Below are 27,321 nucleotides of genomic sequence, written 5' to 3' on the forward strand. Positions count from 1 at the left end.
ATTTCTAATAAATTCAAGTACTCTTCATTCCTAGTCTGTATTCACTGCATGACTATCCTAACGGTTTTTGCTGTTGTATGAATGAAACTGCTTGTTCTTCTTGGAGACAGCCATTATTTTGAACCAGTCCTCCCTTTCCCCCCTATCTGCTAATTATATTTTGGGGAAAAAAGTGGAACTCCAATTGCGGGAACATAGACAGGGCTGTGTCTTATTCTAAGAAAATTGCTTCAGGAAAAAGATTGGAAAATGGTTATGAAACTGCAAAGTGGATTCTGACCCGCTGCAGAGTCACTCCATAGCATGTCTCACAGCAGATAAGCTATGGAAAGCAACAAAATACAGCCTCTTATGCCCAAACAGCAGATGGTCCCAGATAACTCCCAACAGCAGGTATCGTAGTGAACCACTACTTCCTATATCAACACTGCTAACAGTTTTCACTAACAACATTTCCCCTCCGACTTGGCTAGTTCAAGGACTCAAATATCTAAAGACTGGATTTTGCTGCAGTTGTGTTGACCTTCTAGGAGTGGCCACCATGCCAAAATATCACATGTAATAGCTGAAATACACACATCTTTACATATGGAAAAGAACACATTAAAATTCTGGCCAATGACAGGTTACAAACTGGATGTAAAGCATAGAAAAAACCATAAAGACTCTGTGGGTAGAAACTTGAGGGTAGCTGCTCAATGTACTTTTGGAGCGTCAAAAATATGTCCAAATTCTTAGCTGAACCATATTGCAGTCATACTATTATTGTGCCTTCAGCTGAACTACTTCAAGCAGAAAACTGGAAGATCTTGTAAACTAAGCAAGCTTATCTTGAGTCAACCCCTGAACCGAAAATGTATGTGCTGTCACAACTATTGCCGGCAATTTATTAGATAGATTCTTAGTGGGCCTGAAGGAAGAAGAACATATCTGATTGTTAGATGATGCTTGATGCTGCAAATGCCTTCATTTTGGTAAGACTGATAACAAGGTTGTGACAATCTGTTGTCCTTAAATATCATGCAATGCATCTTTTATACACAGTTGGAAGCAGAGAAGCAGAGTATCTCTCAGGGTGTCATATAACTTTGGATAGACTGCAACAGAACTCCAGCTGAGGGAATTTTTCATCTCTTTTTGGAGCTCTTTGTTCTGCATCCTATTTTTCAAACTGCTTTGTACATCTGCAGAGAAAAGATGGGAGAAGGACCAAACTGATAATGTGTAGTAGCTGTCACTGTTAGCTTCCTGTACAATACTCTTATTACACATTACAAGTGCCTGTAAAAAGCTCTCCATGGCCTGAAAATATCAAGACTTGGATTAATCCTACTGGATTTTAGGCATTTAGAACCACTAATGGGAATGGAAACGGGCACCTCTAGTCTATACAAAGCCTGAAATGTTCTTTGAGACACTGTACAATTAACTTAGAGTTATAGAGGAAGACTACTACGGCCTTCCAAAGAAAGAATAAAGCACTCTTTGTTTTCCCAGGACGAGTAGCTAAATATTAAGCTAACTGAATCTGGCCTCTGAATGCATGATAAGAACATGAGAACTGAATGTGAAGGATACCTTGTACCTGGAATCCAGGCCAGGTATTTTGTCCTCGTGCTCATGTGAATTCCTCCCTGCAAACAAGTGCTTTGCTGTTTACTTGAGGTCCTTGCTTCTTATATTCCTGTTTACTCTTATATAAATTATAAGCACTTTGAGACAGGAACAATTATTTTTAGTAATGCAAGGCCTCATCACCGCCACTATCATACTGCCAGTAACTAACAGCGTTTCCAGCCTCAGCACCTCACGAACCATAGGACTTAAGACCCTGGTTCTCATGCTAGCGGGGCCTGTTGACCTTTGCGGGCTCTTCGAGCACCGGCATCAGCGCTCCTCTGCCCTGCAAGCCAGGTGGCTGCAACAGCACGCGTCCTTCACGCAGGTGGGCTCAGCAGCTCTGACTCCTTCCAGAGGCCTCTTGCGGGAAGCGCTATGCAACCCTGCGAGTGTGAGTCTGTGACCTCAAGTGACTGGTCTAGTCCAAGACGTTACGCAGTTCATTGAAATCCTGTTGGCTTTAGAGTTAATAATTCACCTCTCGCTTTCCTTTTCGAACAAGGTCTTTATTTCCATAGTGCAGGGTAGATTAATCAAGTTATTTGCAACTGTTTTGAACCACCATGCCCCAGCCAGTGTGGCAAGTGAAACCATGACCATTACACACATTTCTTACAATGGCAGAGAGCCCACTAGATCTCTCCCCTAACACAAATATATTTATTTGTGCTCAGTAGTATCTATAAAACCAGAGGAAGCTTCGAGGCCGAGCAGAGGAATGCGCTGAGGAGACGAGACTGGAGCGCGGGGTCCCGGCACCGAAGCAGTTAACGACGACGGCGGCGGCGCCGCGGCAAGATGGCGCCGCGCCGGCTTCGCCCCCATCCCGCGCGCTGGGCACTCGCGCGCCGGTCGGGCCGCGCCGCTGTCGCGCGGTGATGAGTCACCGCCAGGGGCGCGGCGCGGCGCGCGGCTCGGGGGCGGCGGGCGCGGGGCGGGCGGCGCTGCTGGCGGCGGCGAATATGGCCGGCGTTGCCGACGCCGCTGCCTCCGCCGCCGCTCCGGGTAGCGGCGGGGACGGGCGGCGCGGCGGCGCCCTGGAGCAGCAAGATAGCGGCCGGGGGGAGCCGAAAGCTCTTTGGGGGAGCAGCGAGCCGCGGCCGCCTGCCGCCGGCCCGGGACAGCCCTCTCCGCAGCAGCGAACGGAGACGCTGGGCTTCTACGAGAGCGACCGCGGCAGGAAGAAGAAGCGGAGCCTCTCGGGTGAGGGGCGGTGGCGGGGCGAGAGGCCTTCTCCTGCAGGCCGGGAAGGGTGGAGGGCAGCAAGGGCCCCTGGGCTGGGTTGGCCCCCACGGGAGACCGGGGCGGCGGTAGCGGTGTTGCCCGGGGCGGCGCCCCCGGGGCGCGCTGCCAGCGCTGGCTCCTCGCAGCGCCGCCCGGCCCGGCCCGGCCCGCCTGAGGGGCCGGGGCCGGGGTGCGTGCCTGAGGCGCGGCTGAGGGCGCCGCGGCCGCCCGCCTGTGCGAACTTCGGCGAGCGACTTGAGAAAGTGCGACGGGACCTCGCGGGCCCGGGCAGCGCCCGTCGCTCCGGTAGCGGGGGCGGGCGGGCGCCGAGCTTCCCCGCCGGCTGCGCTGCCTCTGTTCTCCCTGCCCTTAAGTTTAGTCGGCCAGCTCGCCCGCGTCGGTGAAATAAAGCCCGTCGGCGTGACTCGCGGTGTCCCTGCTTTCCACACGAGTATGTTCGGGAAGGGGAGCGGGGGCAGTGAAGTCCTTGTGCCCTGTCACGCAGCCTGTTAACTGCTAGTCGTCAGGAGGCTTTTAAACGACACCGGCACCATGCATAGAAGTGTTACACACTGAAGTTGAAGCTCGGGTTCTTAGGCTTGATGCCTGCCAAGTAGTGACTGCGCGTCGCACGGCGGTTTCGGACCGGAGCAGAGCGGTTCGGACCTGGGCCCTGTGTTTCCTGAGCCCCACGGGCTGGGCGCCTGCGGGCTCGCTCAGCTTCCTTGCTGAAGTACGAGAAATGCTTTATTGTCTTAACAGTTCTTGTTACTTACACATAACTATGAGTACAACAGCCCTTGCCTCTACTGAAAGTAGCGGTGCTGTTAGAGCCTTGAAGTTGTATGCAGATTATTAGAAGTCTTTTCAACTAAATGTAGCTTACTAACTGAGGATTTTATAGGGAAAAATAAGGGAAAATGTCATGGTCTTTGCAGTCGAACTACAGCTTTATTTACACTTGAACTGGTTATTTCAGGTATTTACAGAGTAATTTTTGAAAATACACCTGCCTTTTTTGTAAAAATTGTCGCTCGGTGTGGCAGGGTTGATTTAGTGTTGGTAAGGTTATAAATAACTTTATTAGCATCATATTCTTAATTGAGTGACTTGCTGAAAATCCATACAGTGCTGAAAGTGATGGTCACATTTCCAGGCTTTCTGCCTCAGTGTTGGCTTGAGTGTGATACCGCAGGTCATATCACATACAAGAAAGAAAAAAACAGGAATTAGGATTTAATTTAAATAACCTGCCAACAATTGAATGCTTTCCTTCTAAGTTTGACAGGTGCGATGTCCATTTCTGATGTGTTGTGTCATAGGACATGTGGCATCGTTGACTGCAGTTCTGTGGTGGTGATGAAACTGATGTAATTGCTGTAGTTGTAAGGAATTGGCTTGATTGTAGTATTTTGAATCACTTCGTGGTGAAAAAAGAATGGTCGAGATAGATGCTGATGTGCCTGAAAGCCAAACAAATAACTTTACAAAAGGAAATTGTTCTTTGTGGGTATGCGTGTAATTTCTAACTATGTTGCAGCAATTGATTTTTAAATTAAAAAATAGGTAAAAACCATTGGCACTCTGGCTCTTCAGGACAAGAAAACATTAGAAGAACAGGCTTCTTGACAGAGCAACTAAAAATTCTATCTCACCTAATGGTAGCAATATGTTAAATAGTAGGTAGAAGTAAGGTTTTTTCATGATGGTAAAGCAGGACCAGTACTGTACAGAGAAGCTGTTCAGAGCGAAAGGAAATACTTCTTAAAAAAATTGTGCTTTTTAATCTTGATTGATTTATTTGAGTATTTATGGAAGAAGTGTGTATTCAAGTTTGATGGGAGTGAAGTGAGTGCCTGGAATTGTTGCATTTAGGATTAAAGTTTATGGTTATATAACAATAGAAACTTACTGAGGCACTGTGCATTTCACGTTTGCACAAATTTTCCTCTCCATTTCGGGTTAATGGTTATCCTTTGTGTAGTTATGCACTGAGGTATAACTTAGGTAAATCATTATCTTTTTACCTTGAAGGAGTTACTGGCCTTTTATGTTTTGAAGATACTTGCGCTTTTCTGTCCTGAGGTGGGGAGATAAATGAGAATACTTTAATCATTAAGAGTGTGCTATCTGAACAGTTTAAACTTAGGCTGCAGTCTAAAACTTTCTGACTGCAAAGGGGGGAATTTGAAGTAGGGAAAGAATTTGAAGTAGGAATTAGAGTGCGTTTTGTTTTGGTTTTTTTTTTTTTAATGAAAATGATGCTTTGATAGCAGAATTGAGACATTTTTCAAATGATTTATTACTCCGTCCTGCTCTGGTGTCTCATGCTGTTCTTTTGCTTACTGTGTTTTTCCTATAGGATCAGCCGCTGATCCGTTTTGCAACTGGCACAGAACTAGGGCCGATGCTGGGTGGCAGTAAGTGCTCAGAAAGGAGGTGACTGAGCAACTGTGTGCTTCAGTGCGTCCCCTGTCACTGGAGAGATTGTTTCGCAGTCACAGTCTGGAGCTTGTGTATTGATCAGCCTCAGTCATGAGGAGTGATTATCTCTTCATATTTAGTGCATGAAAGTTTAGCCAGGTGGAGGAAACTTAAAATCATTTCTTTTTCAACAATAGGCCCGTGAAGCAGTTTGTGTGAAGTAAGGAGTGGGAACAAATAGCTCCTTAGAATCATGGAATATCTCAAATTGGAAGGGACGCATAAGTTACTCCATGGTAGTTGCCCATATGCATATATTTACTTCTCAGGAAACTTCAGTTGCTTGAGATGCATTATTGTTAAGTTAGTGAAGGTTGGTTATCTGAGGTGGAAGAAAATACACTTGGGCAGTTAACATGTTGACTAGTTAATTTGTGTGTTTATACCTAAGGTTATCTCTTTTTACTTTTTACTGTTTAAACAAGAAGGTATTGGGAAAAACAAAAAAGTTACAAGTGATAGCGTTACAAATGAAGACTCCAGAAAACAAGTTTGCAAGGTCCTTTAGTGGAATGAACTTCTGCCTTCTTTCACTGGAATGAACTTTGTTTGGAACTTCACATGTAAATATTAGGTTTTTACTACTCATTAAACTCATGTTGGTTTTGTTCGTTTTAAAATGAATACCTTTAAGGCTTACAGTGTCTTTGGCCTACTTACTAGAAGTGGATCAGTAATATATAAATCATCTAAATCACTATCCAAACAAGCGTGAACAAGAAAAAACTGTTCAGTTCACGTAGTTTAAAGCAAATCATTGCTTATTATTAACAATACATAATTTACCAGAAGTCAGTGAATTATATAGCTGTGATCAGTATCAGCAACATGATAAATCACAATACTAGACATACACAGAATGTTAATACACCACTGCAAACTTCAATATGCCTGTTTATATTCCCACAAGTTCTAATCACACTCCGTACATGTGCCTACCACCCAAGGCAGTGTAGGTTATAAGCACACCCTGCCTCTTCTGCTTCTTTTATACTTGTTTGAGCTGATTCCTTCTTTGCTTTAAAACTCTGTAATTTTCTGGCTACTCTTCCAGCTAATGGTCTTCATCATCTTCAATGTGGTGAATATTGAGAAGCCACTATCTTGAACAGTTTTGGGTGAACTCTTCACATGCAGCATCTATACTTGCATTGCTCTCTTAACAGCTGTTACCTAGGCTGTTTTACTAAGAGTGTGTTATGCAGCCTCTTCCTCCCCCAAGAAATGTGGAGCATTGTACCATGCAAGGTCCACCCCACCCACACCAGTAGTCATTAAGACTTTGGCTAAAATCTGAGTTTAACGATTTCTGAGCATGTGCTTGTGTCATGATAAATGCTCTGTAGCTCTTCACCGATCTGTCTAGATAAATTATTTCCGTCTTTTGGATGTTATGTGAATACTGAGAGTTTCTATTTTTAAAAGCCAATAATAACCAGAAATGTTGAGCTTTATTGTAGTGTTCTGTCACTTCTGAAGCGTTACCAGGAGGTGGTAATGTCAGACCATGTCAGTGAGTGTTGAGGTTTAAGCTCAACTTCCATGTACTGACAGCCTGAATTTTCATAATTATAATTTCATATTTTACTTCTTTTTGCAAGACTAATCTATACAAAGTTGTTTTTAGAAGCCATATGAGTTGACTAAACATAGGTCAGTCAGATTTCGGCTTATTTACCTACAGCCATTAAAATGCAGAAACCTGTACGTGCTTTCATGGCTTTTTGGTCTTGAAAGACTTCAATCTGATCATCAAATGATCAGCATGCTTGTACTGTTTGTGCATCGAATCACTTGGGATCATCTATTCATTAATGTTTTGATCATACAGGAAGTTGTTCTTTATTTTAAAGAACAAGTTGCTGGTGTTGCTGAGAGAAAAAATAGCTTTTAAGAAGTCTAAAATAGAGCTTAGTGAATTTAGGAGGGCTGTCAGTACATTAAGGATTAGATCCATTCAGCATATTGCATTCAGTGTAGCTGCTTTGAGTAGTGTGAGAAGTGGGATGTCTGATGAAGATGATTGGCTGGGAAAAGTGGGAGACAACAGGGGAATGGGAGAGCATAAGACTTGCTTCTAGTATATCTCCCTCCATACCAAGTTATTTCACATTTCTGGTTACAATCACATCTAACCCAGAAGGTTTCTGCTGATGTAAATGAAACATGTAGCAAGTAACAAAAAGCATAGCAGTCTTCTCACTCTTTCGAGGTCACGCCTGAAGTGTCTTCTGCTTATGTGTGTTCCTAAATGTAGATCTTTCATTGCTGAGATTCATCAGTGCTGAGCTAACAAGAGGTTACTTCCTTGAACACAATGAAGCAAAATACACAGAGCGGAGGGAGAGAGTATACACATGCATGCGGATACCAAAAGAACTGGAAAAGGTGAAGTATGCTTTAAGATTTGCTTTAATTTAGAGATTAAATCTGTTGTATTGAATTATTTAAATATTTATTTTTCAAACACTCTTGTTACTAAAAAAGATTTAGACATCTATAGTGATTAATTTTCAGTGTTAGTAACTTAAACATTTGTGTTTTGGGGTTTTTTGCCTACGTTTGCTTGTGCTGCTGGCAACTCATGTTATTAGCAGAGACAGACATGACTAACTTTCAAGTGCAGAAGACAAATTAATTCAAATACAAAGGTGTCACTGATCCTTAAAGGAACCGTCAAGCAAAAGAAAACTTTTTACAGCAAAATGTGATTTTACATTTATAGTGGAAAAAGCTTTTTTTTTTTAAAAAAATGTTTTGAGGGTGGGAAGGTTTCAGTCCTTTAAAAATATGGTGACAGATGAGTTTCTGTCTAAGGTTTTTAACTTCTGTTTTGCTTCTTGCCACTGTTTACTGCATCTTTCCTCTCGGTCCCAGTGCTTTGGCCCTTCATGGGGCATTCCTGCCACGTCCTTTATGTCAGCTTAGATATAATTCTGGCCCTGCAGTGAGTCAATTCCAGCACTGTAATGTAGAAGAGAGTTTTATTCTGGCTTAACATTTTGATTTCGGAGGCAGCAGGAATATGCTCAAGGATGATGACTAAGGCAACATCGGTAATAAGGTTTGTCTAGGCTGCATTGTAACTATAACATTAAAAGTAATATTGCTAAAATTCTCAAAATCTCTAGGGATGAAGTTACATGGTAGGGCTACATCAATTTAACCTATATTGAAGGAAGAGTCTTGTTTTGCTGTTCCTTTCACTTCAGTCTCCTCTTATGGATGCTGCCTGTTTTGCACGAGCTGTGATGCAAAATGTTGGACTGCTCTAAGTGTTAAATCAGCTCATAATTAGGCAGCGAACGCTTCACTTTTCTTGCTCTGTTTCTTCTTTGCTAGGATAGTGAGCTGAATTGCTCAGCCAATATTCTTGAGAATCCACAGCCCACACAAGGGCAGCAAGGGAGCTGTATAGCTTGGGGTAGGGGTAGAAAGATGAAAGAGCTGTGGAGGAGGGAGGGTGAATAGGATTCACTTTGTCAGCAGCACTCAGGTTCTCCCTTCAATATCATTAAATTCATCCTTGGACCATGATGAGAACTGGTTTTACAAAACTAAATTCCCAGTTAGTTACTGCAGAAAATCACGGAATGAATGAGATTGGGATAGACCTCTGGAGATGATGTAGTTCACCCCCTTGCTTAAAACTGTGTCACTTACAACAGGTTGCTCAGGACCAGATCCACCTGGGCTGTGAACATCTCCAGGGATGGTATCTTCACGTTCTCACTGTTTATCTATTCTAGTTTACAGTAGAATATTCCAGTTATAGTAGAGTCTCAGCTGAACAATATAACAGTTCTAAATCATCACCATTGTAATTATGTAGACTATTACGTGCCATCTCCAAGCCACAGAAATTATTCTGAAGGATCATCACTGTAGATTTCCAATAAAACTTTCAGTGCATAAGAACAAGTGAAGGCCAACAGCCTTGTATAAATAAGGTTGATGCTGCATAAGAACAAGTGAAGGCCAACAGTCTCTTATAAATAAGGTTGATGCTGTGGTGAAATTGATGGTTTTTGCATGGTAAATCAAACTTCAGTCTGTACTTTGAATATGAAAGAATATGAAACTGAGAAATAAGCAGGTAGATTTAAAAAGTAATAGCTATATTTTTACGGAGATTATGAAATTAATTTGTTAGTTCTTTGCATGGGCTTAGTCCAGATTAGTATACATACTAGCTATATTAAATTGAATCATACTTGTTGAAAAAATTGAAAAAGCATGATGAGCACCTAGAAACCAAACTAAACAGTGTACAGATCATCACCCATTGCAGGAATCTCTTGACTGTGTGATTCAAAAGTCTGCTTTGTTGAAATAAACATGCGAGACACTAGGAAAGGAAGAGTTTTCTTAATGACTTGTGTTGTTTACTAATAGTAATTTACTAAATTACCTAATAGTATAATTACAGACTAGGAATGAAAGTCATGATCAGATAGAGTGAGAATAAACTGGAGTAAATTTGTCAAAGCCTATCTCAGGAGATGTTCTTTAACATGCACTTGTTACATGTACATAATTTTGGAATGGGGTGTGATATTAAAAAAAAAACCCAAACCAACTCCTGTTCAACTCCAGTCATCCTCAGTGCTTGGATATTCAGCACCCGGTTTAAAAGTTAGCAAAGAAATGTATTAAAATGCAATACATAATTTCATCCATTATTTGTAACTGCTGCTTCTGATAATTTTGAGTGAAAACTCTCTGCTGAAATTTTAGAAAATGGTACTAGAGGTGAATGAGTGAATGTCAGGGAGGAGACCTTAATGTCATGGTAGTATTGAAGTACAGACTGCAGAATTGGTAGAAATAGTATTATAAGGGAAAGCGCCAGCTCAGTGATGATAGCAGTGCCCTTATGCCCGAGTCAGTCATCTTATGTGGCTTGCAGATAGATGTACTGGAGCGTACTCTGTAGGATTGCTTTCAAATTTACAATGATACATGAGGAGTAAGAGTGAGAGCAAGGTACCTGTCGGTGATATCTGCTCATTGGATGTTGAACTGGCTGTTGCACAAGCTGACAAAGAAGGTATTTTGAAAGGCAGAGAGATTGTGGGAGATAGAAGTATTTTACTTGTGCTTTGGTTTACTTTTTTCCTCCCCAAACCAGTGTCTTCCTTTCTCATCAGCAATACATACAACTTTCACATGTAAATGCATATCTGTCATGGATATCTAGGCCTGCTTAGATGTTGCTAGTCTTAATTGTGTAGCCAGTTAAGCTTGCCTTTTTATGTGAATTTCCTTGCAGGAAAAAACACTAACTTCTGGTCTGACAGAAGCATAAAAGCACATGACTAGAGTCCCATTCAGGTAAATCTTAGATACATTCAAAGAGCAGATAAAGAAGGAATGTCATGTGGGGAGAGTCTGGTATAGAAGAGCTTTCTAATTAGAGTTTAGGTCTAGTTTAATTATCATGGAGTTGCTTGGCTTGTGGCTGTAATGAGATGGCTTTAACTCTTTCTGTAACTTCAGGATAAAGCATTTAAACTGAGGACAGCTGGAAGATTACCATATTTTATATTCTTCTCTGTATGAAAAAGGTAGATATTCTCTGAAGGAGAACTTCCACAGCTGCAATTAGCTGTGCAATAGAAAATTAACAAGGTAAAAACAAAAAGTTTTTTTTTTTTTAAAAAAAAGCATATTAAAAAGGAGGTAGGCAGAAAATGCTCTATTTTTTTCTCCCCCCCCCCCCCCCCCCCAAGGTTAAAAACATTAACTTTTGTAATCTTAGAGGAAAGTCACCATTGGAAAATGAGCTCCAGTTATATCCAAATGCAATTCATCTATTCAATAAAGACTGAGTTTGGTGAGCCATGGAAATCTGCAAAAGCTTGGACCTTGTGGTGCAGAATTTTTGCTGAGTAGTCTTCCAAGTGCATAGCATGTTATTTTTCTTGCTGTTCAGCTGACTGAACAAGGGACAGTGTTGTGCTTATTTGGTTAATTGATGTATTTTTCATAAAATAATACAATTCTTTATAAACTTCTGTAACTCTTTATAAACTACTAACATGCTTCTATTTTATTTTTGTAATTTAGTTGATGTTTTTTGGAATCTTTTTGTGCCTGGATGCTTTTCTGTATGTATTCACCCTGCTTCCTTTGAGAGTGTTTCTGGCAATGTTCCGGTTCATCACTTTGCCCTGCTATGGCTTACGGTAAGTTAATTCAAGAGAAAGGTGTTGATACCCTTAAATAATGTTTCTATAGTTTTGCGTGTGCTTAATTTTATGATGTTTCAGTGTGTTGAACTACCAATGACTTCTTCCAGTGTAAAATAGAAGTTTTGGTCTAAACTAGCCAAAGCAAAGGTGTGCGTGCAACATTTAAGCTTTGCCACCAGTCACTAAATGTCATCGTTGTTTCCTTCAGACACAACAGTTTGATAACAGCACCACTTAGGCACATTCAGGTTAGTAAAGGACAGAGATGTAACCTTACCCTATAGGTTGGTGTTTTTTTTTTTAACTAACACCTGTTTTAAGTGTTTAAAGATTTCTTAGAGGTGAGTTAATGACTTGGCTCATGTCTTTTGATAGACTCTTTGATATTGAAACAAAAGTGTGATTTTTTTTTCTTTTTTTTTTTTTTTACAACAAAAGTTTTCCTTATTTCCGTGGTAAACTATACTCAAAGGATCCCTGTATAAAATGTGTTATTTTCTTTAGAGAGTAATTGGATAGGACTAAATAATCAGAATAATATTAAGAAATTTTACATCTTAACCCCTTGCTTTTTCATTCAGATCAATACTAAGAAGTTGCTAATACATAGAATTTTTGGTTTGCCTTTCTGGTCTAGGCATCAAAAATTGGATAGAATTAATTTCCTTCATAAAAGTTGCTATTTCACAGTAAAGCTGATTATGTAAGCCTTAAGTGTAGCCTAAAAGAAAAGGAGTACTGAATAAATATAGTATTGAATAAATATATCCTTGAATAAGTAAGGACTTCAGGGTTTTCATTCTGGATTTCTCCAAACGTGAACTTGATCTATGGTAGCTGATTTTTTTTTTCGTTGCTTGCATTTGCATTATTAATAGTCTTTTATATGTGAAGTGCTTTTAGATGCATAGTTTAGAATATATGTTCTGATTAGAGCAAATGGTAATCTATTTGCATAAGACATAATATTTCAAAGTATAGTCTTAAGTTGAAATATTTGTACTTTGGTGATGCTTAACATAGGCACTAGGTGTCAGTCTCTAATATTGTGCTGTTAATTTCGAGCTGAATCTCAGACTTCTGTTATGTTAAGAGAATTTTCCTATCTATGTAAAAAATATGAGAGCTATTTAGTTTTAGCCTGATGGCAAGTCAAATTAGGTGCCTATTTTTAAATATTTATATGGGTGCTATTGCGAAAGTATTAAAATTCAGGTAAATGTAATGGATTTTAACCTATCATTTCGATCTTACTACTTTTTTTTTATGTTTAAAAAGTGTTCTTCCTTGTTTATAAACTCAGGTTTGCTTTTGACAAACAAGTTTTCTGCTCTTCTGAAATTATGATTAAAAATCTGCAAGACCAGTTGCTGGTTTTGGATATTGTTCAATATACTGAAGAAAGCAACACTGGAAGTACCATATACAGTCACACGTGTGTGTATATATGTCTACATGCACCTGCAATGTTAAAACTCAGTCTGCTTGCTTGACAGTATTTTTAGTGTGTGAGGCAGGATAGAATCAAATTTAATCTATTCAGCTTGACTATGTTAACTTTAAAGTGTTATCAGGTAAGGTGCAGTGAAACTGAGATTATCTTGAGTGAAGAAGGCTTTGTTCCTGTAACAACTCCTGAAGCAATTTCTTTTGTCACAGTTATTTCAAATGTTTATGGAATTTATTTCCCTAGTTTCTCTTTAGTTGTTCACTACTTGAGTCTTTCTGTAATTCATTAATGTTTTAAAGTTGGTGGCTTTTTACTGAAACGTTCACAATTCATGTTCATAGTATGTAATGGAACTTTTTCAGATGTAATGATTCTTGTTTCCAAATATTCAGAGCCTGCACTTGGATTTTTGGGTTTCTGGTGTTTTTCTAGTTATGCTGATTTGATTTGTTATGGCAAAAAACGTTTGGGATTTTCTTCTAGCTCGGGAAATGCATTTTTATGTGTTTGTAACAAAACTTCAATAGGTAAAACACATCTGTAATTACAGAAGGTACTTACAAAGCAGGTGGCTCTTTATCTTTTAGCTTGCTCTTCCTCACAAATGTCAAGTAAGTGTTGAGAGACATGACTAGTTGTTATTTGAACCTGCCACATCATATTCCATTCTGTGTAGTAAATAAAAGTGCTCCTCCCTTCATCTTGACTTTTTTCTTAACATCTTAGTGATTAGGTAGTGAGTGTTCAGTCTCCCTGCCAGTTTATTCTTCTGTTAATTTATTTTCTCATAACTCTTTCTGGTTTTTTTAGTGTAGAAAATTGTTATATTACCCATTATTTCCTTAAAACAGTAAGACCACACTCTGGATAAGATGGGCTAATTCCTGTCTGGTATTGTGTGCAGTGCTTAAACATAGGGAAAAGGGAACAAAGAGTAACGTATCTTAAAGAACTATGTTTCCTTTTTCTGCGAAGACAGTGTAAGTGCTTCAGTTTGACTGCTAAGTCGTCATTCCTTGTCACTTGATCTTTCCTTTTGGGTAAATTTAGTTATGTGTATTTTTCAGAGCTATATTGGTGTTAACATAGCTATTTTGTAGAGAGACTTTAAAACTTCAAAAACTTCAGTCAGAAGAATCCAAGATTCTGTCATTAAATAAACTAAACTGCTGGTTAAATTGCTGTGGTCAAACTAGCAGAGGCTGAATCATCAGATTGTGGTGCTTTTGGCAGGTGCAGGTTCACTGCTGCTATGCTTTGGAAATAGCAGCATGCTCTTAAAAAAATTAACAAACACTTCACAAAATTAAGTTACATCTTCTGAAATTACAAAAAAAAAAAAAATCACCTCTGCGCTATTTTCTTCCAAGTTTCCTAAATTGCTGTCTTTGAGTCTTGTAAACTATTCTCATTTTATTAAAATAGTCTTTGACAAAATAAAAGCACATACTTTGCTGGAACAACAAATCTAAGGTAGAAAGAGAAGTGGACCTGGTGGGGTTTTTTTTCATAATTACAGTCCTTGACGATAAGGTTCCTAAAACTAACTCTACCTGTGGTTGAAAGATATGGTTTCCTTTTACAATTCAGAGACTTTTTTTTTAATTAACACCTCAGACCCAGAGATTCTGGGCAGATTAATTTCTCTACTTGTTTTGAAACACTTTTATAGAGCTAACTTTTTGTTTTTCTTGAAAATATGTTGCACACCAATAGAAGCTCTTGTGGGAATGTGGAAAAGCTCTTCTGTGTTATTTGAAGAACACAGATATGAAGGCTAAAACTGTATGTTAGGGAAACTCTGATGGGACTCTGGATTTAATTATACCTAAAGGCATTTTCCATCTTGTCCACAAAGCAAGTAAGGACTTGTTATGGAAAGTGAGACTTTTTTTTTCTCCAAATTCAAATTTTTTCAAGAAAATACAGAAGTAGGTTATGAATTTTCTTATATGTGAAGATTGATTGGCAAGATCTTTACATTTCTTCCACATGGAAATAGATACAGATTATGTGTTCTATGTTTTTCTTTTACTCCACTCTCTTCTCCCTGAAATAAGTGAATTTAGGTCCTGTCAGCAATAACATCATTAACTTCAGTTGTATTATATGTACCTCCTGAAATTCCCATTGCTGTCCTGTGAAATCATAGATCTATGCTTTCCAGTAGGAAATAAATACAACAGCATTACTTCAAGAAAGAAACTGTATAAAGAAAGGATCTCAGGAAAAAAAACCCAAATGAACAAAACCAAACAAATATACTGGCATTCTTATTATGGACATTATTTCTTTGTTCATATTATCAGGTTATTAAATAAATTTGAACCTCTGTTGCACACTTATTCCCAGGCCTTTTTTTTTTTTTTTTTTTTGCTAAGGGCAATCGCTGTTAAATACATAAACTTCCTATGGTCTAGTTAAGTTCATTGAGAAAGTAGAACACCTGTCCATGAAAATGTGTGGCTTTCTATCAACCAAAAAAAGGCAGGTGCATTCAGTATTTTCTGTAATAAACTCTCAGATCAAGTACTCCTTTCTCCTTTCCATAACAGTGCATAGTGTAGCAACATTACAACCTTCTCTTTCTTTCTTTCTTGTAAATCAGACCGAAGGGAAGAGCACTTTCACTTCCTTTATAGGATGGAATGTGGTGTCACAGGGATTCCTCCTTGGTGAGTAAATCCTGATTTTCTTTTTCCTTCTATGCTATCATCCAAATTGAGACATCTACATGTAATCAGTAAAAAGACTGATTACAAATGAACAGTGTAGCTAAATTAACCAATATACTTCAAAGGAGAAACCAACACTTAGTTTTAATATCCAACACAAAAAATTGATTCAGTGCTGTTTATGGTAGGTATATTTTCATATGTAACTTCACATCACTGTGGAAATAGGCTGTGATCTTAACAGATTTAAAACATTTTTTGCATAGAGTGCCTGTGGACCATTTGGCCCATTTTAAAATAGGCTATCTTGGAAAAACTGTAGCCCCTGCTGTACTTAGTTTATAGTGCCTTAAGCTTTTTTTATGCTTATTCTAAATAATGCTTCGGTGAGGTTCATAGCTATGTTTTTGTGTGTACTTCAAGCAGGTTTTTTTTAATGCTTAAAGTAAGTTTTGGGGAGTTCTGAAAGTTCATTGCCAGGTGTCTTTAATATTAGACTTGAAGTTGATTCTCTGCATAATAAAATACAGCACTGTAGCATATATTCCTATACTGACTTCAGTTATAGTTGATTCTGTTTTAAAAAAAAATAAAAGCTCAATGAAAGCTAATTCTGGTTGTCACTTATTTGAAACCTTATTTTTTTTATTTATTTTGAGACAGCTCTCATCGGGGCCTAACAGCAAGGTTGGTTTTGTTTCATTCTTAGCATGGTCTCGTGCTGTGTTGTGTGCATGTAGAGGCTTTTTATTGTTCAAGAAATTAAATGCCACCTAATCTTGGCAAACTCAGCTCTCCCTATCTTAGAATTCTTCATTTGGGACATATTTTTTATCAGCACCTAGTCTGTGTATCTCACAATTTTACAACAGTAAAGTCCAGCATACTGTATCTATTTTTGAAGTCTCAAACTGGATATTCGATTTGATCAAAACTAGCTTTTCTTCCTGAAGCCAAACTTAACTCCAAACTTGAGCATAATCGTAGGAAAATATTTCCAATAGATCACTTTGAACATTTTGAAAGTTCTTAGTGTGTAGCTATATGGGCAAGTATGCCCTTCAGACAGTTTTGCTTGGGTTTTGTTTTCCCTGACGTCTTTACTTAGTATGCTAACAGGAAAATAATCCCCTTATGTGTTAATCTGATCATTCTTGTTAGTGCTTCATATAAGATTAGAAATTTACAATACCACGGTTCATTAATGGAGGATACATTGAAGCATTGAGACTTTGATCAAGACTAAATATCTGCATGTAAAACAAAATCCCACAGTTCAGTTTCCATACAAGTGAATATTTTGTCTGTGTGAACTATGAAGGGGTAATAGCTTAAAGTAATTTGAATTATTTGGATGAGACTATGCTAAAGGAACCAATTAAAAATACAGTAAACTGTGAAATTAAACATGAAAAACTTACTGAATTCCTGTTGGTTTAAAAAAAATTTTTTTCAAAAACCAAACTATTCTACAAGGTGACTGAAAAACCCTACGTAATCAGACTAGTGAAGCATTGAGGAGGACCAGAAAGCCTGAAAGACAAAAGTAAAGAAGTTGTATAACTCTGCACTGACTGGCATATGCTAAGTTTAGAATAATATATGCAGGGTGTGTATGCAGCAGATGCTGAATGAAGTACTGGGACAAGTATACTTGCCTGCAGATTACTTTGTATACAATATAGTGAAAACATTGTTCCTCTTAGAATGACAGTTGCTGAAAAGCATACCATAGACTACTGAGTGAGGATTTTTTTCAGACTTTTTTTAATACAGTAAGAACAAATTCCTCTTTGTCCTGGTGTGCATTTTATGTTCCAAATGGTTTAACCATTTTAAATTCAATAAGCAAGGCTTATTAAAACACTTAACACCTGATCTTGGTTATTTTGGAAGTCAGTCACTTAAGGAAACTTGTGCATTAGCTACTTGTGATTTGTAACATATTAAAGCCATCCATTTAATTTGTAACAAAATAAATATTTAACATATTAAATATCAGTAAACTGTGATTTATTTTTCATAATGCTCTACTTAGCTTTAAGCAACTTTAATTGTACAGCTGTTGGAACAAAAAGGGATTGGTGGGGTAGTTGCCAGTACACTGAAAGCCTTGAGCTGTTTTTGCTTCTTGAATAACTTAAAGGAAAAATACTGTGACATCGAACATGCTGTTCAGTTGGAACAGTCACAAACATTATATGCAGGTAGTATAACCATTTGTATGGTCACAGCCCTTATGAATGATTGAACCTAATGTTTTTCAACCAGTAGATGGAGACAGAACTCTTACTATATGAAATGTGGATCATGGCCATTTGAGTATGGTATCAAATAGACATACCTTGAAAATGACTGTTAAGTAACTAGTTTCTTAAACTTTCGCTTGTCTAAGGACATTGCTTATGACGAACACTGTTTTTCACACCAAGTTTTTCTTCACTGGGTAGCTGTTATATGCATCTCTTGAAATAAGTTTGACTCTTAATTTTGTAACACTTAGAGTGGATTTTCTTAAAGTGTCGCAAGTAATCATGAAAAAAATTTAGATTTTGTTGTTGTTCCTAAAATGTATAGAACAAATTTGTGGATAGCCAGAATATTTGATAATATTCTAATTTGATAGTATTTTAATTTAATTTTATAGAATAGCAAAGTAATTCTTCCTAACTGTTTATAAGGGAAGTTGCTTGCTTTTAGCTTTCTAAAGCGGGGGGACGTATACAGATCCAGTGGTTTTCTAAACAGAGGAAAGACTTGGATTCATGCTTTCTGAATGTGTCTCAAGGTAGATAAACCATAAACTGGAAAGTTTGAAGCATGAGTATTAAACTTCGAGCTTATGAATTGTGTTGAAAAAAAGTAAATTTTTTTTTTTCTGTAACAGACTGGGGTTTTTTAAATTGGTTGTCAGTGCACTATATAAATTTTGCCTTAGTTTCACTTTCAACTGCTTCAAACACTGATAAGCATTGAGCTTGTCATGCTTCTTGGATGCTGCGGTGGAATAGGGAGGTATAGTAGTAAGGCTTGCACATCACTTTCTTATATTAAAATGAACAATAAGCTTTTATATCCCCTTATGCACCCATCTGTATAATTATGTTATTTGGAGACATAAGCGTTTGTTTTGGTGGAGGTTTTCTGTCAATTAGATGTAATGGTAAATGTACCCAAAGGCTTAGGAGTTTGAATATCTTGTTAAGTACATGCTGTAGAATATTGAAGACCCTGCATGTGTTTTTCCTGTGTTGTCTTAACTTGCTAGTTAGTGTTACAGTGTGAGAGAGGTTATCTGTAGAGGACTGCTTGGATTTTCACTCTGAATTCATGCAGATTGAAGGATCATCTCACATTTAAACAGCTTGGTGTATTCAGTGGTAGTAATAGTAAAGCAATACAGGATTTTATGTAGTGGATAATAGAAAGAATGGGTAAGCCTTACTTTTTACTATTAAGGTACTTTGATGTTAGCAGAATTTTAATTTAAAAATTTGATTCTTTGGTAGTCTAGTCTGTACAGCTAAATGTGGGAACTTGAGGCTTAGCATAATGAAACCACTTGTAAAATTCTGTAAAGAGCATCTTGGAGAGGCATGGCTTACAGCGAAAATGTTAGAAGTAATAATGGAATAGTGGCAGAAAATAATTAGATGAAAAGACAGAAATAATGTATCTTAATAAGGCACATTTGAAGGACAGTTCAAATGCCCTGAATCCATGTATTTACTGGTTTGTGAGATGTGAAAGTTGTAATTTAAATTACATTCAGCTGTGTAATCAGCTAAATTGTGAAATAATTCACATAACATTGTTTCTGGAATCCAGCAGGATATTAGAGGAGCTGCATCTTGGACAAAGGCTCTCATGATACTATCTTTTAAGAGTGGAGTTCACTAAAGCTGGGAAAGTGTTACTGTTTAGTTTACTTCAGCAGCATCACTGTATGCCTGGGATAGCTTTGAAGGAAAAGACCAACTCCGTTCTATAGAAAGATTCTACTGCCTGCTGTTTTGTAACTGGAGTGGTTAAATATAAGATAGCTGTTATGATCTTTATTCTTTTTTTCTGACTCAGGAGAAAAAACACCCATAAGTAATTTTCATCTGAAATCTTTCCCTCTGTATTCTGTCGTATTTCATGTACAACTGTAAAAAAAAAAAAAAAATATGCAGAGTCTCTTGAAATGAGCTAAGCTGTTTCAACTTCTTGTATCTCTGTTCAGTGGTGTCTAGACTTGTACAGTAGCTCAGTATTGTCTAGTTCTTACCTCTTGTCTCCCTACTTTCAAATGAGGTAATGAAAGTATTATCGGCATTATGCTACGTATTTCTTCTTTGTTTCTCGACCTTTGTATAGTTGACATAGCTTGGCTGATACAAGCTTTTTTCTTTGGTTGCGGCGGGTTTGAGATTCTGTAGTACTCATGGTGCAGATCAATATAGCGTTATGAATTTGTATGTGATACTAATCATGAGGTCCGTGTGCTTAGTACTCAAGATTGTTCTGAAAGTACTTTCCAGTGTTGGCACTGCATAGTTACTGGAGACTTAAGTAGAAAAGTATATTGAGAAAAATTAATGGAGAAAATGTAATGTGTGTAATGGGTAGGCTAAGACTTTTTATGACAGGAATAAAATCGCATCAGTGTGTGTTCATATGTATTAAACAGTTTAATGTGAAGGATAAGAACAATATGTGACAAATACGGATTAAACCAATGTGAGCCTGATCATATATTAAAACTGCAATGTTCAGTTCTCACTGAACACTGACTGCATCATTTCATAACTGCAGGCTTTGCAGTTAGTTCTGTGTATTTGCTAAAAGGTGACAAATCATTAGACTTAATTCGTTTACTTGATTTCCTTGTCTTTGTAGGAAATAATTATCCCTATCCCATATTAAATTCAGAGCCACACCTCAAAATCCTTTTGTAAATGTTATTAGCCAGAGTGGAAGAGGATTCTGCTGCAACAAAACTGCTTTTGTGGATTTATGCAGTAGCCATGGTTAATCTCTCAATTGGAAACAAGTTAGTTGTAGACCATAGATTATTTGCCTAGTCAATATGAAGGGGTCTGTCTTAGTGTATAATGCCAGGATCTTCTTACTCTTTTCACTTTCTAGAAAGCAGTTTTCAGTACTCAGCCTTTGCAGTAATCCCTTGTACTGACTAGGGGTTAGAGATACTGACAGCTCTTCTGTCATCAGACTGAGTAAATTGAAATTGTGAGGATATTTTTGCAACTTCTTTTAAAGATCTGTTTTGAAGAAGTTGTCACAGCATTACTGTTGGTTCTGCTTCTCCAGTGGAAACACAAGAAGTTATTGCACAACTTTGAATAGAAAATTAATAGAGTGTATTTTTAGTTAAAACATCAGAAAAAAAATTGAGTGTGTACTGCAGTTTTTTCTAGATATACAGACTACTGAGAAATTAAATCCAAGTCACTTGAGAGGTAAAATTCTCTAAAAACATTATTTGACTGTACTGTATTCTACAAAAGCTTAATTCCTGTAAGGCACAGCAATCAAGTGTAGTTGATCTGACCATTTTGGGCAGCCTTTGAATGGAACTGTGGTGATACTCAGTTTGTTCTGTACACAGCACATCCTCAAAAGATCTTAATCTTTCCAGTGTACAGGATGCTGTGTGCAAGTTTGGATGCATCTTCATACGCCATTATTCTCCTGAGTTAGTTTTCAGAGTTGAGATCACCTTTAGAAGAGCATTTGTGCTATTGATTGTGTGTAGTCTGTTCTTAGAGTTTGTATTCCCCTGTGATGGTTGCTATCCGCTTTTACATCTGCTTCTTCCAAGTTGGTTTTACTCGAGTATAGTCATGCTGATGAAAATCAACACAAGTCGAAGACAGATAGGTGTAACAGTACAGAATAACTGTGACTTGTGACTGTACTGGTTGTTGAGCATCTTTGATATTATTTGTAAGCCAGAAAGCCTTTAACGTGATAATTTTCAGTCTGTATTGATTTGTGGACATCAAAGCATTTTCCTGTGAGAATCTTTCTGGACTGCTTCAGTAACTTCATAAACAGGTTGTGCTTACTAGTGCATTTCAACAAGAGACTATCCCATTGCAAAAATTGGTACCTTGCCAAACTTTTAAAACATAGACTTTTGAAGCGAGTGTCTCTTGCTAGTCAGGTTTTGTCTGCCAGGTGCTCACTACTTCTCTAATGCTAAGGTAGGTGTTGGCTGGAAGAATTAAGATGCTAATTTTCTGAGTAACAAATTCTGGTTCTCTTTTTCAAATTCTAAGACCTGGCATTACTGTTGTGGAGTAATTAGGATAAAGTGGTAAGGGTATAATGTGGATTGCGGAGTCTGAGTGTTGTCTGGGTGACTCTTACTGAAATGACTCTGAGTACACTTCCAAAATTGAAGTAGGCTGGAAAAAAAGGAACATGCTGTGTTACTCAGCGTATGAGTGGTAATCATAATCATGGGCTTTCTTACATGCTATGAAATTTTAAATATGTGCTAATCCATTTAAATAAGTATCATTTAAGTCAGGTGTAGTTAAATAGGGCAATAAACTTTCAAAACATCATTTTGCTGGTTGGAGAGGGTGCATTATTTTTTTTTGTCATGCAAGGGCATAGTCATAGGGTCTTTAAGCAACAGGCAAATACTGGATGTGCTGGAAAATGGACACTTTGTTTTCTTTAAGTTTTTAAATTGGTGTTTTCAGTTAATGCTCAATTCAGGGTGGAAGGAAAAGAAAGAAATTTCACTGAGGTTTTCTGTCAAGGACTTGGTCTGAAATAAAATGTGGTGTGGTTGCTCTTACTGGATGACGTCTGAAAGCAAGAAAATGTCTCTTAGGGTGAAAAAGCCACTCTAAGCTATTCTGGTGTGCTGGACCAGGATAATTCTATTGTTCGGAATATAATTAATTTTAATACAGAGTATGCAGTAAAAAGTATATAGTAAAAGGAGCAGTTGCTGTCTATTGAAAGTGTAATAGTGTACATCTGAGAGTTCTGGAAACTTTTCTTGCTCATACTCCTAGAATGAGCATGATCTATTTGCCCATTGTAGAATGACACTGTGTGATTCTGTGAGCGTTATAATGCATGAATGCTCTCTTCAGGGCTCTTTTTCTTTTGAATGGAAGAGAACAAAGAACCCCAATGTGTAACACTCTAACTCTGATGTTGTATTTAAGTAGAATGAGTCAGTTAGCTGGGGTTTTTGACTTGTCTGCAGGGTCTGTAGAACATCTTGACTCCCAGAGGTCATAAGTAACTGTTCAGATCATGAATTTTTGTCAAGTTGCTGTAAATTTTTTCTAAACATATTATCAGATTATGGGACCATTGGTGAATCTCTGGATAACCAACTGATTTAAGAATACAGAAAATGAAAATTCATAACTTGCATTCTGCTGATTGGTTACGACTTTTGTGAAATGTTAAATTCTGCAAAAGCCTTTCAGTGTATATTAAAGATAAATACATGCAAGAGAAATTATTTCTCTTATTTTTTTATATTTAATTCTCAAATAACCTTTTGATTTGAAGGCTTTTAAAATGCTTTGCATCCTATAATACTAAACCAAATAAATAGATAAGTAAATATTGCCTTGCAATCTTATTATGCTTATGGCTGCTATTGTGGTAATTGAGCTAAAACTGTTTTCTTCTTATAGTTCTAGTTTATAGGATGAAATTGTATAATGATTCATTTAGTCTTGTGGGTTACTTGTGGGACTACAGATAGAAAACTCCTGCGTTGGTTCAACATCAACTTCAAGCTCTGATGTCAAATTGTTTGCATTTAATACTGCAGAGCTGAGAGCTAAAAGAAGATACGGAATTGTGTTTAGAACCTGTTCCTCAGCGTCTGGTTCATTATACTGAAATTGAAGATGACTGCTGCTTTTTTTTTTTCTTTTGGTTATAGCAAATACAGTTTCTGTAACTTGGGAAGTCAAAATGATAAGTAGAATTGGCTGGAAGAGGAAAGGTAAATTAAAAACCCAAAGTCATGCATGCAGAAGGTTTTTAACAAGTGGGAGCTCTTACCCAACAGATACTGTATTTTAACTAAATTGATGTGGCAGATAAGAGAATGTGATCCTGTTAGGAGTGTGATCTATGAGTGTCTATCACAGTACTGGTGCTCCTTATGTGTTGGAGTAAGGGGCAGGGGAAGTAATAAACTAAATTAAAATATATCCTTGATTAACAGCTTCCGTAAATTCATATTGACTTGGTAACATTTGGATTTTGTGGGTATGTGACATTTAGTGGGACTTTTTGCCCTTTGTATTTCAGTGATAGACGTTTGCTACAGCCTGCTCAGGTATGTGACATTCTCAAAGGAGTTATATTGGTCATCTGCTACTTCATGATGCACTATGTTGACTACTCAATGATGTATCATCTGATAAGGGGACAGTCTGTCATAAAGCTCTACATCATCTATAACATGCTTGAGGTAAGAATGTTGGCATCAGAATATCAAGCACGCTTTCTTCAGACTATCTAAAATATTGTTATATAACTGCATTTGTACTTAGAATATGGCGCATCTTGTATTCTCACAAATGTGCACACACCTGTGATAATAAGCCTGGATGCAGTGAAACTGACAAGTTTGTGAAAAATAAGTTTTGTAGGTAGTTTCGTACTGCCTAGTACTTGGAGCTTATTGATCAGTTTAGTTGAATGAAAATTGAGAACTGGAAATGGAAGAAGAAATGTCTTAAACTGAAATGCAAGAAGTGGAATGAATGAGGTTTTGAACTCATTGAAAAAAGTAGAAACTATTGATTTGAAATAGGCGATAAGATCCTGAGAGAGAGCAGAGGAATAAGATGGTAGAAGACATGGAATTCGGTTTTTAATTCTTCGTTATAGAAGTATAGCTTTCATCATATGCAAGGACACATGTTACTGCTTAGCCTATCTCAGTCCTGGCTAGCAGGCAAAAGCCGGAGTACATAATAAGTTGAATGAATATAGTGAAACAAGAAAAGCTATTTCTGATTTGGGAGGTAAGATAAAGAGAAATTATGGGGAAAAATTGCTTCGGTTTTGTTATTAATGTAAAGCATGAGATTTTTAATTGCATTTCTATTATCAATGATTCATAAAGTAAATACTGTTTTTCATAGCTACAATCTTATCTCCATCCTGCAAATGTAGGACGTATTAGGAATACAACCTCTTAAAAGGACTCAGTCAGAGCTTTGTACACAAGAGTTACTCTACTAGGATTCTGGGATCTCTGAATAACATATTAATCCTTGTTTGAACATCTGTTGTACCTTTGTTTGAAGGCTGCTAGAACAGAGCTACACTTTGTGCAAAATCTGAATATTTTGTCTAAAGACATTTGTTCTTTCCTCATAACGTGAAAATACTGCATGAGGAACACACTTTATTATCCTAAGTGAAATAAATACCATACAAACCACGTCAGTTTATATTCATAGGGTTTTGTTTCCTTTGATTTTAGATTTGCTGAAAAACATGTCCAAATATTAAATTGGCACTGAGCTACTATGTGGATTTTACTTGTGTTGGGAAATATTCATCCATACATAGTTCCATAATCTGTGAGAGGTTATCACTTACTAAATAAATCCACGTGCTCAAAATAGTAATTTCTCTTTATTTCAAGACCACTTCAAGTCACTTCTTACAATGCTGAGAAAGTACAGCACTATGTGCTTACCATGTAATTTGAAGAGAGACTGCAGTATTTGCTGTGAATTGGAAGCCATGTGCCGTTCCAATTTAAATGAAGGGAAGAATTGAGTTTCTTTGCTACGTTTGGCAGAACCAAAAGTGTGTGTCTCAACTAAGAAGTACTGCCAGAGTTTCATTTCCTTTTTAGGAAAGTGGGAAGTCTGTTACCACTCATAGTTATTAGAAAAATTACATTAGACTTGGAAGTAGGAAACAGTTTTTAATTTCCATGGTGTCTCGTGAAACCCAACATGCCAAGCAGACGGCGTGTTTTTAAAGGGGTGCTTTTATCATGGTGGGTTGCAGCCACACTATTTGCAGAAAATGTCATGAGATCCCACTGAAAGACTTGGTTAATAGTCAGATTTCAAGAGTTGGAGTATTTGCTTGCTTAGACTGGTGAATTTCATTTTAAGTCTTTGCTACTAATGCAAGCAATGCTTTTTAAGGAACTGTTAGATACACTTTTTTTTAAAGTAATAAACTTTACGTTTTCACAAGTTTTCAAAGCAGGAAGATCTTCTTAATTTAGTTAAATCACTGAACAACAGAGATGTTTACAATGTCCTAATGTTTTCGGCTGTTAGCAAGTCCGGGGAATATTGTCCTGGACAGATATGATGAATGCAAAGTCTTCAAATTATGTGCTGAATGCTCCAGATAGACAGCCTAAGGGGAGCATTCAGCACATTTGGCTTAAATGACACTTTTCTTTTTTAGATTCAGACCCACCGGCTCCTGCTCCTTGTGAAGCCCCAGTGTGCGTTACGCTGGTGACAGCACTCACCATGGAATTCTGCTGGAGCCTGGAGCCGGCATGTAGGGTTTAGGTAAGTCCTATTTGGAAAAGGAAGCTACAATATTGTGTGGTGGGTTTTAATATTTTCTACCCTGTCAACTAAGAAACAAGGCCTGCTTACATAAAAACGAAAGCAAAGCCAACATTGTATCTATTAAAACCCTCACAATATTGTGAACAAAAACCAAACTCTAAGCATTCTGTAGTTGGTGTTACTACACCAGTTGTAATTACTCAATGGGTCATTACAATGAGCAGGAACCAAATAATGCAGACCACCTTAATTTACAAAATCTAAAAGCCGAAAACAATACCACTGTAAATATCTCTCAAACTGATGGGCTTTTCAACTTCAGATTTATGATAATTCATCAGCTCATGGTTTTCATTTTATTTCACAGGTGATACTGAAAGAGTAGCATTATAGTATGGTTTACTTGAGACATGCAGTAAAAACTTGTTCTAATTCAGCCTTCATATTTTAGGAAACTTCAATAAATGTTGGCTTGAGTAAGTTAATATATATGACTTCTCTCCCTTCAGTATCTTTACCTTTAGAACTCTTTAACAAATCTGGAAATTATCCCAAATCTAGGTTTACTTATGTTGTCCCAAGAACTTATTTTCTAGTTAGTAGGTATGGTTCAATATTTGCAGGTACATCATGCACTTAGTTCTATATTGCTACGTGTTGTTTCAACATGTCCAAAATTGCTGTCTTACAGAAAGACAGTAAGAGGAAATATCAGTTGCCTTTATTAAGTAAAGATAATCAGTTTTTCATATTTAACTATTTCCATTTTGTTGAGTTACTAAGAAATGAAAGATACCTCTTTTTCTAGTCAGACATTTGCATTGTGATACCAAATTTAATTTTTGAAGTTTTATTTTTGTTGTCCCATGCAGCTTAGTGTTAAAATTACTGAAGTGTAGTGTATAGCCAGGAAAAAAGTCTTTCCTTGTAATGATCTTCAGTTTTACGTGCTTGCTGGTGATGAAGTGTTGAGAACTGGTGGAACTCCATGTGACCTTTCTTGCTGTGGTATTGAGTTACAAGGTCAAGGTCAAAAACAGGACAGATTGCTGTCCATGTTTTTTCCTATCTTTGGAATTACTGCTAGTAATTTTTTCCTTACTTGTGCGTATATTCTT

General features: G+C 37.6%; 1 protein-coding gene across 1 annotated transcript in view; it reads left to right on the top strand.

The window, feature by feature from the left end:
- Positions 1 to 2,582: 2,582 nt before the first annotated feature.
- TAPT1 (transmembrane anterior posterior transformation 1) overlaps positions 2,583 to 27,321 on the top strand; it is a gene marked incomplete at its 5' end in the record, with an annotated part of 47,352 nt that continues 22,613 nt past the window's right edge. Inside the window, 4 exons of the mRNA XM_081999135.1 lie at positions 2,583 to 2,823; positions 7,586 to 7,716; positions 11,398 to 11,516; positions 23,952 to 24,114. Of these exons, the coding sequence (XP_081855261.1) occupies positions 2,583 to 2,823; positions 7,586 to 7,716; positions 11,398 to 11,516; positions 23,952 to 24,114 (654 nt within the window). The remainder of the gene's footprint in view (positions 2,824 to 7,585; positions 7,717 to 11,397; positions 11,517 to 23,951; positions 24,115 to 27,321) is intronic.

Source organism: Phaethon aethereus, assembly GCF_964289735.1.
Source record: "Phaethon aethereus genome assembly, chromosome: 4".
In the NCBI taxonomy this organism is placed as follows: Eukaryota; Metazoa; Chordata; class Aves; order Phaethontiformes; family Phaethontidae; genus Phaethon; species Phaethon aethereus.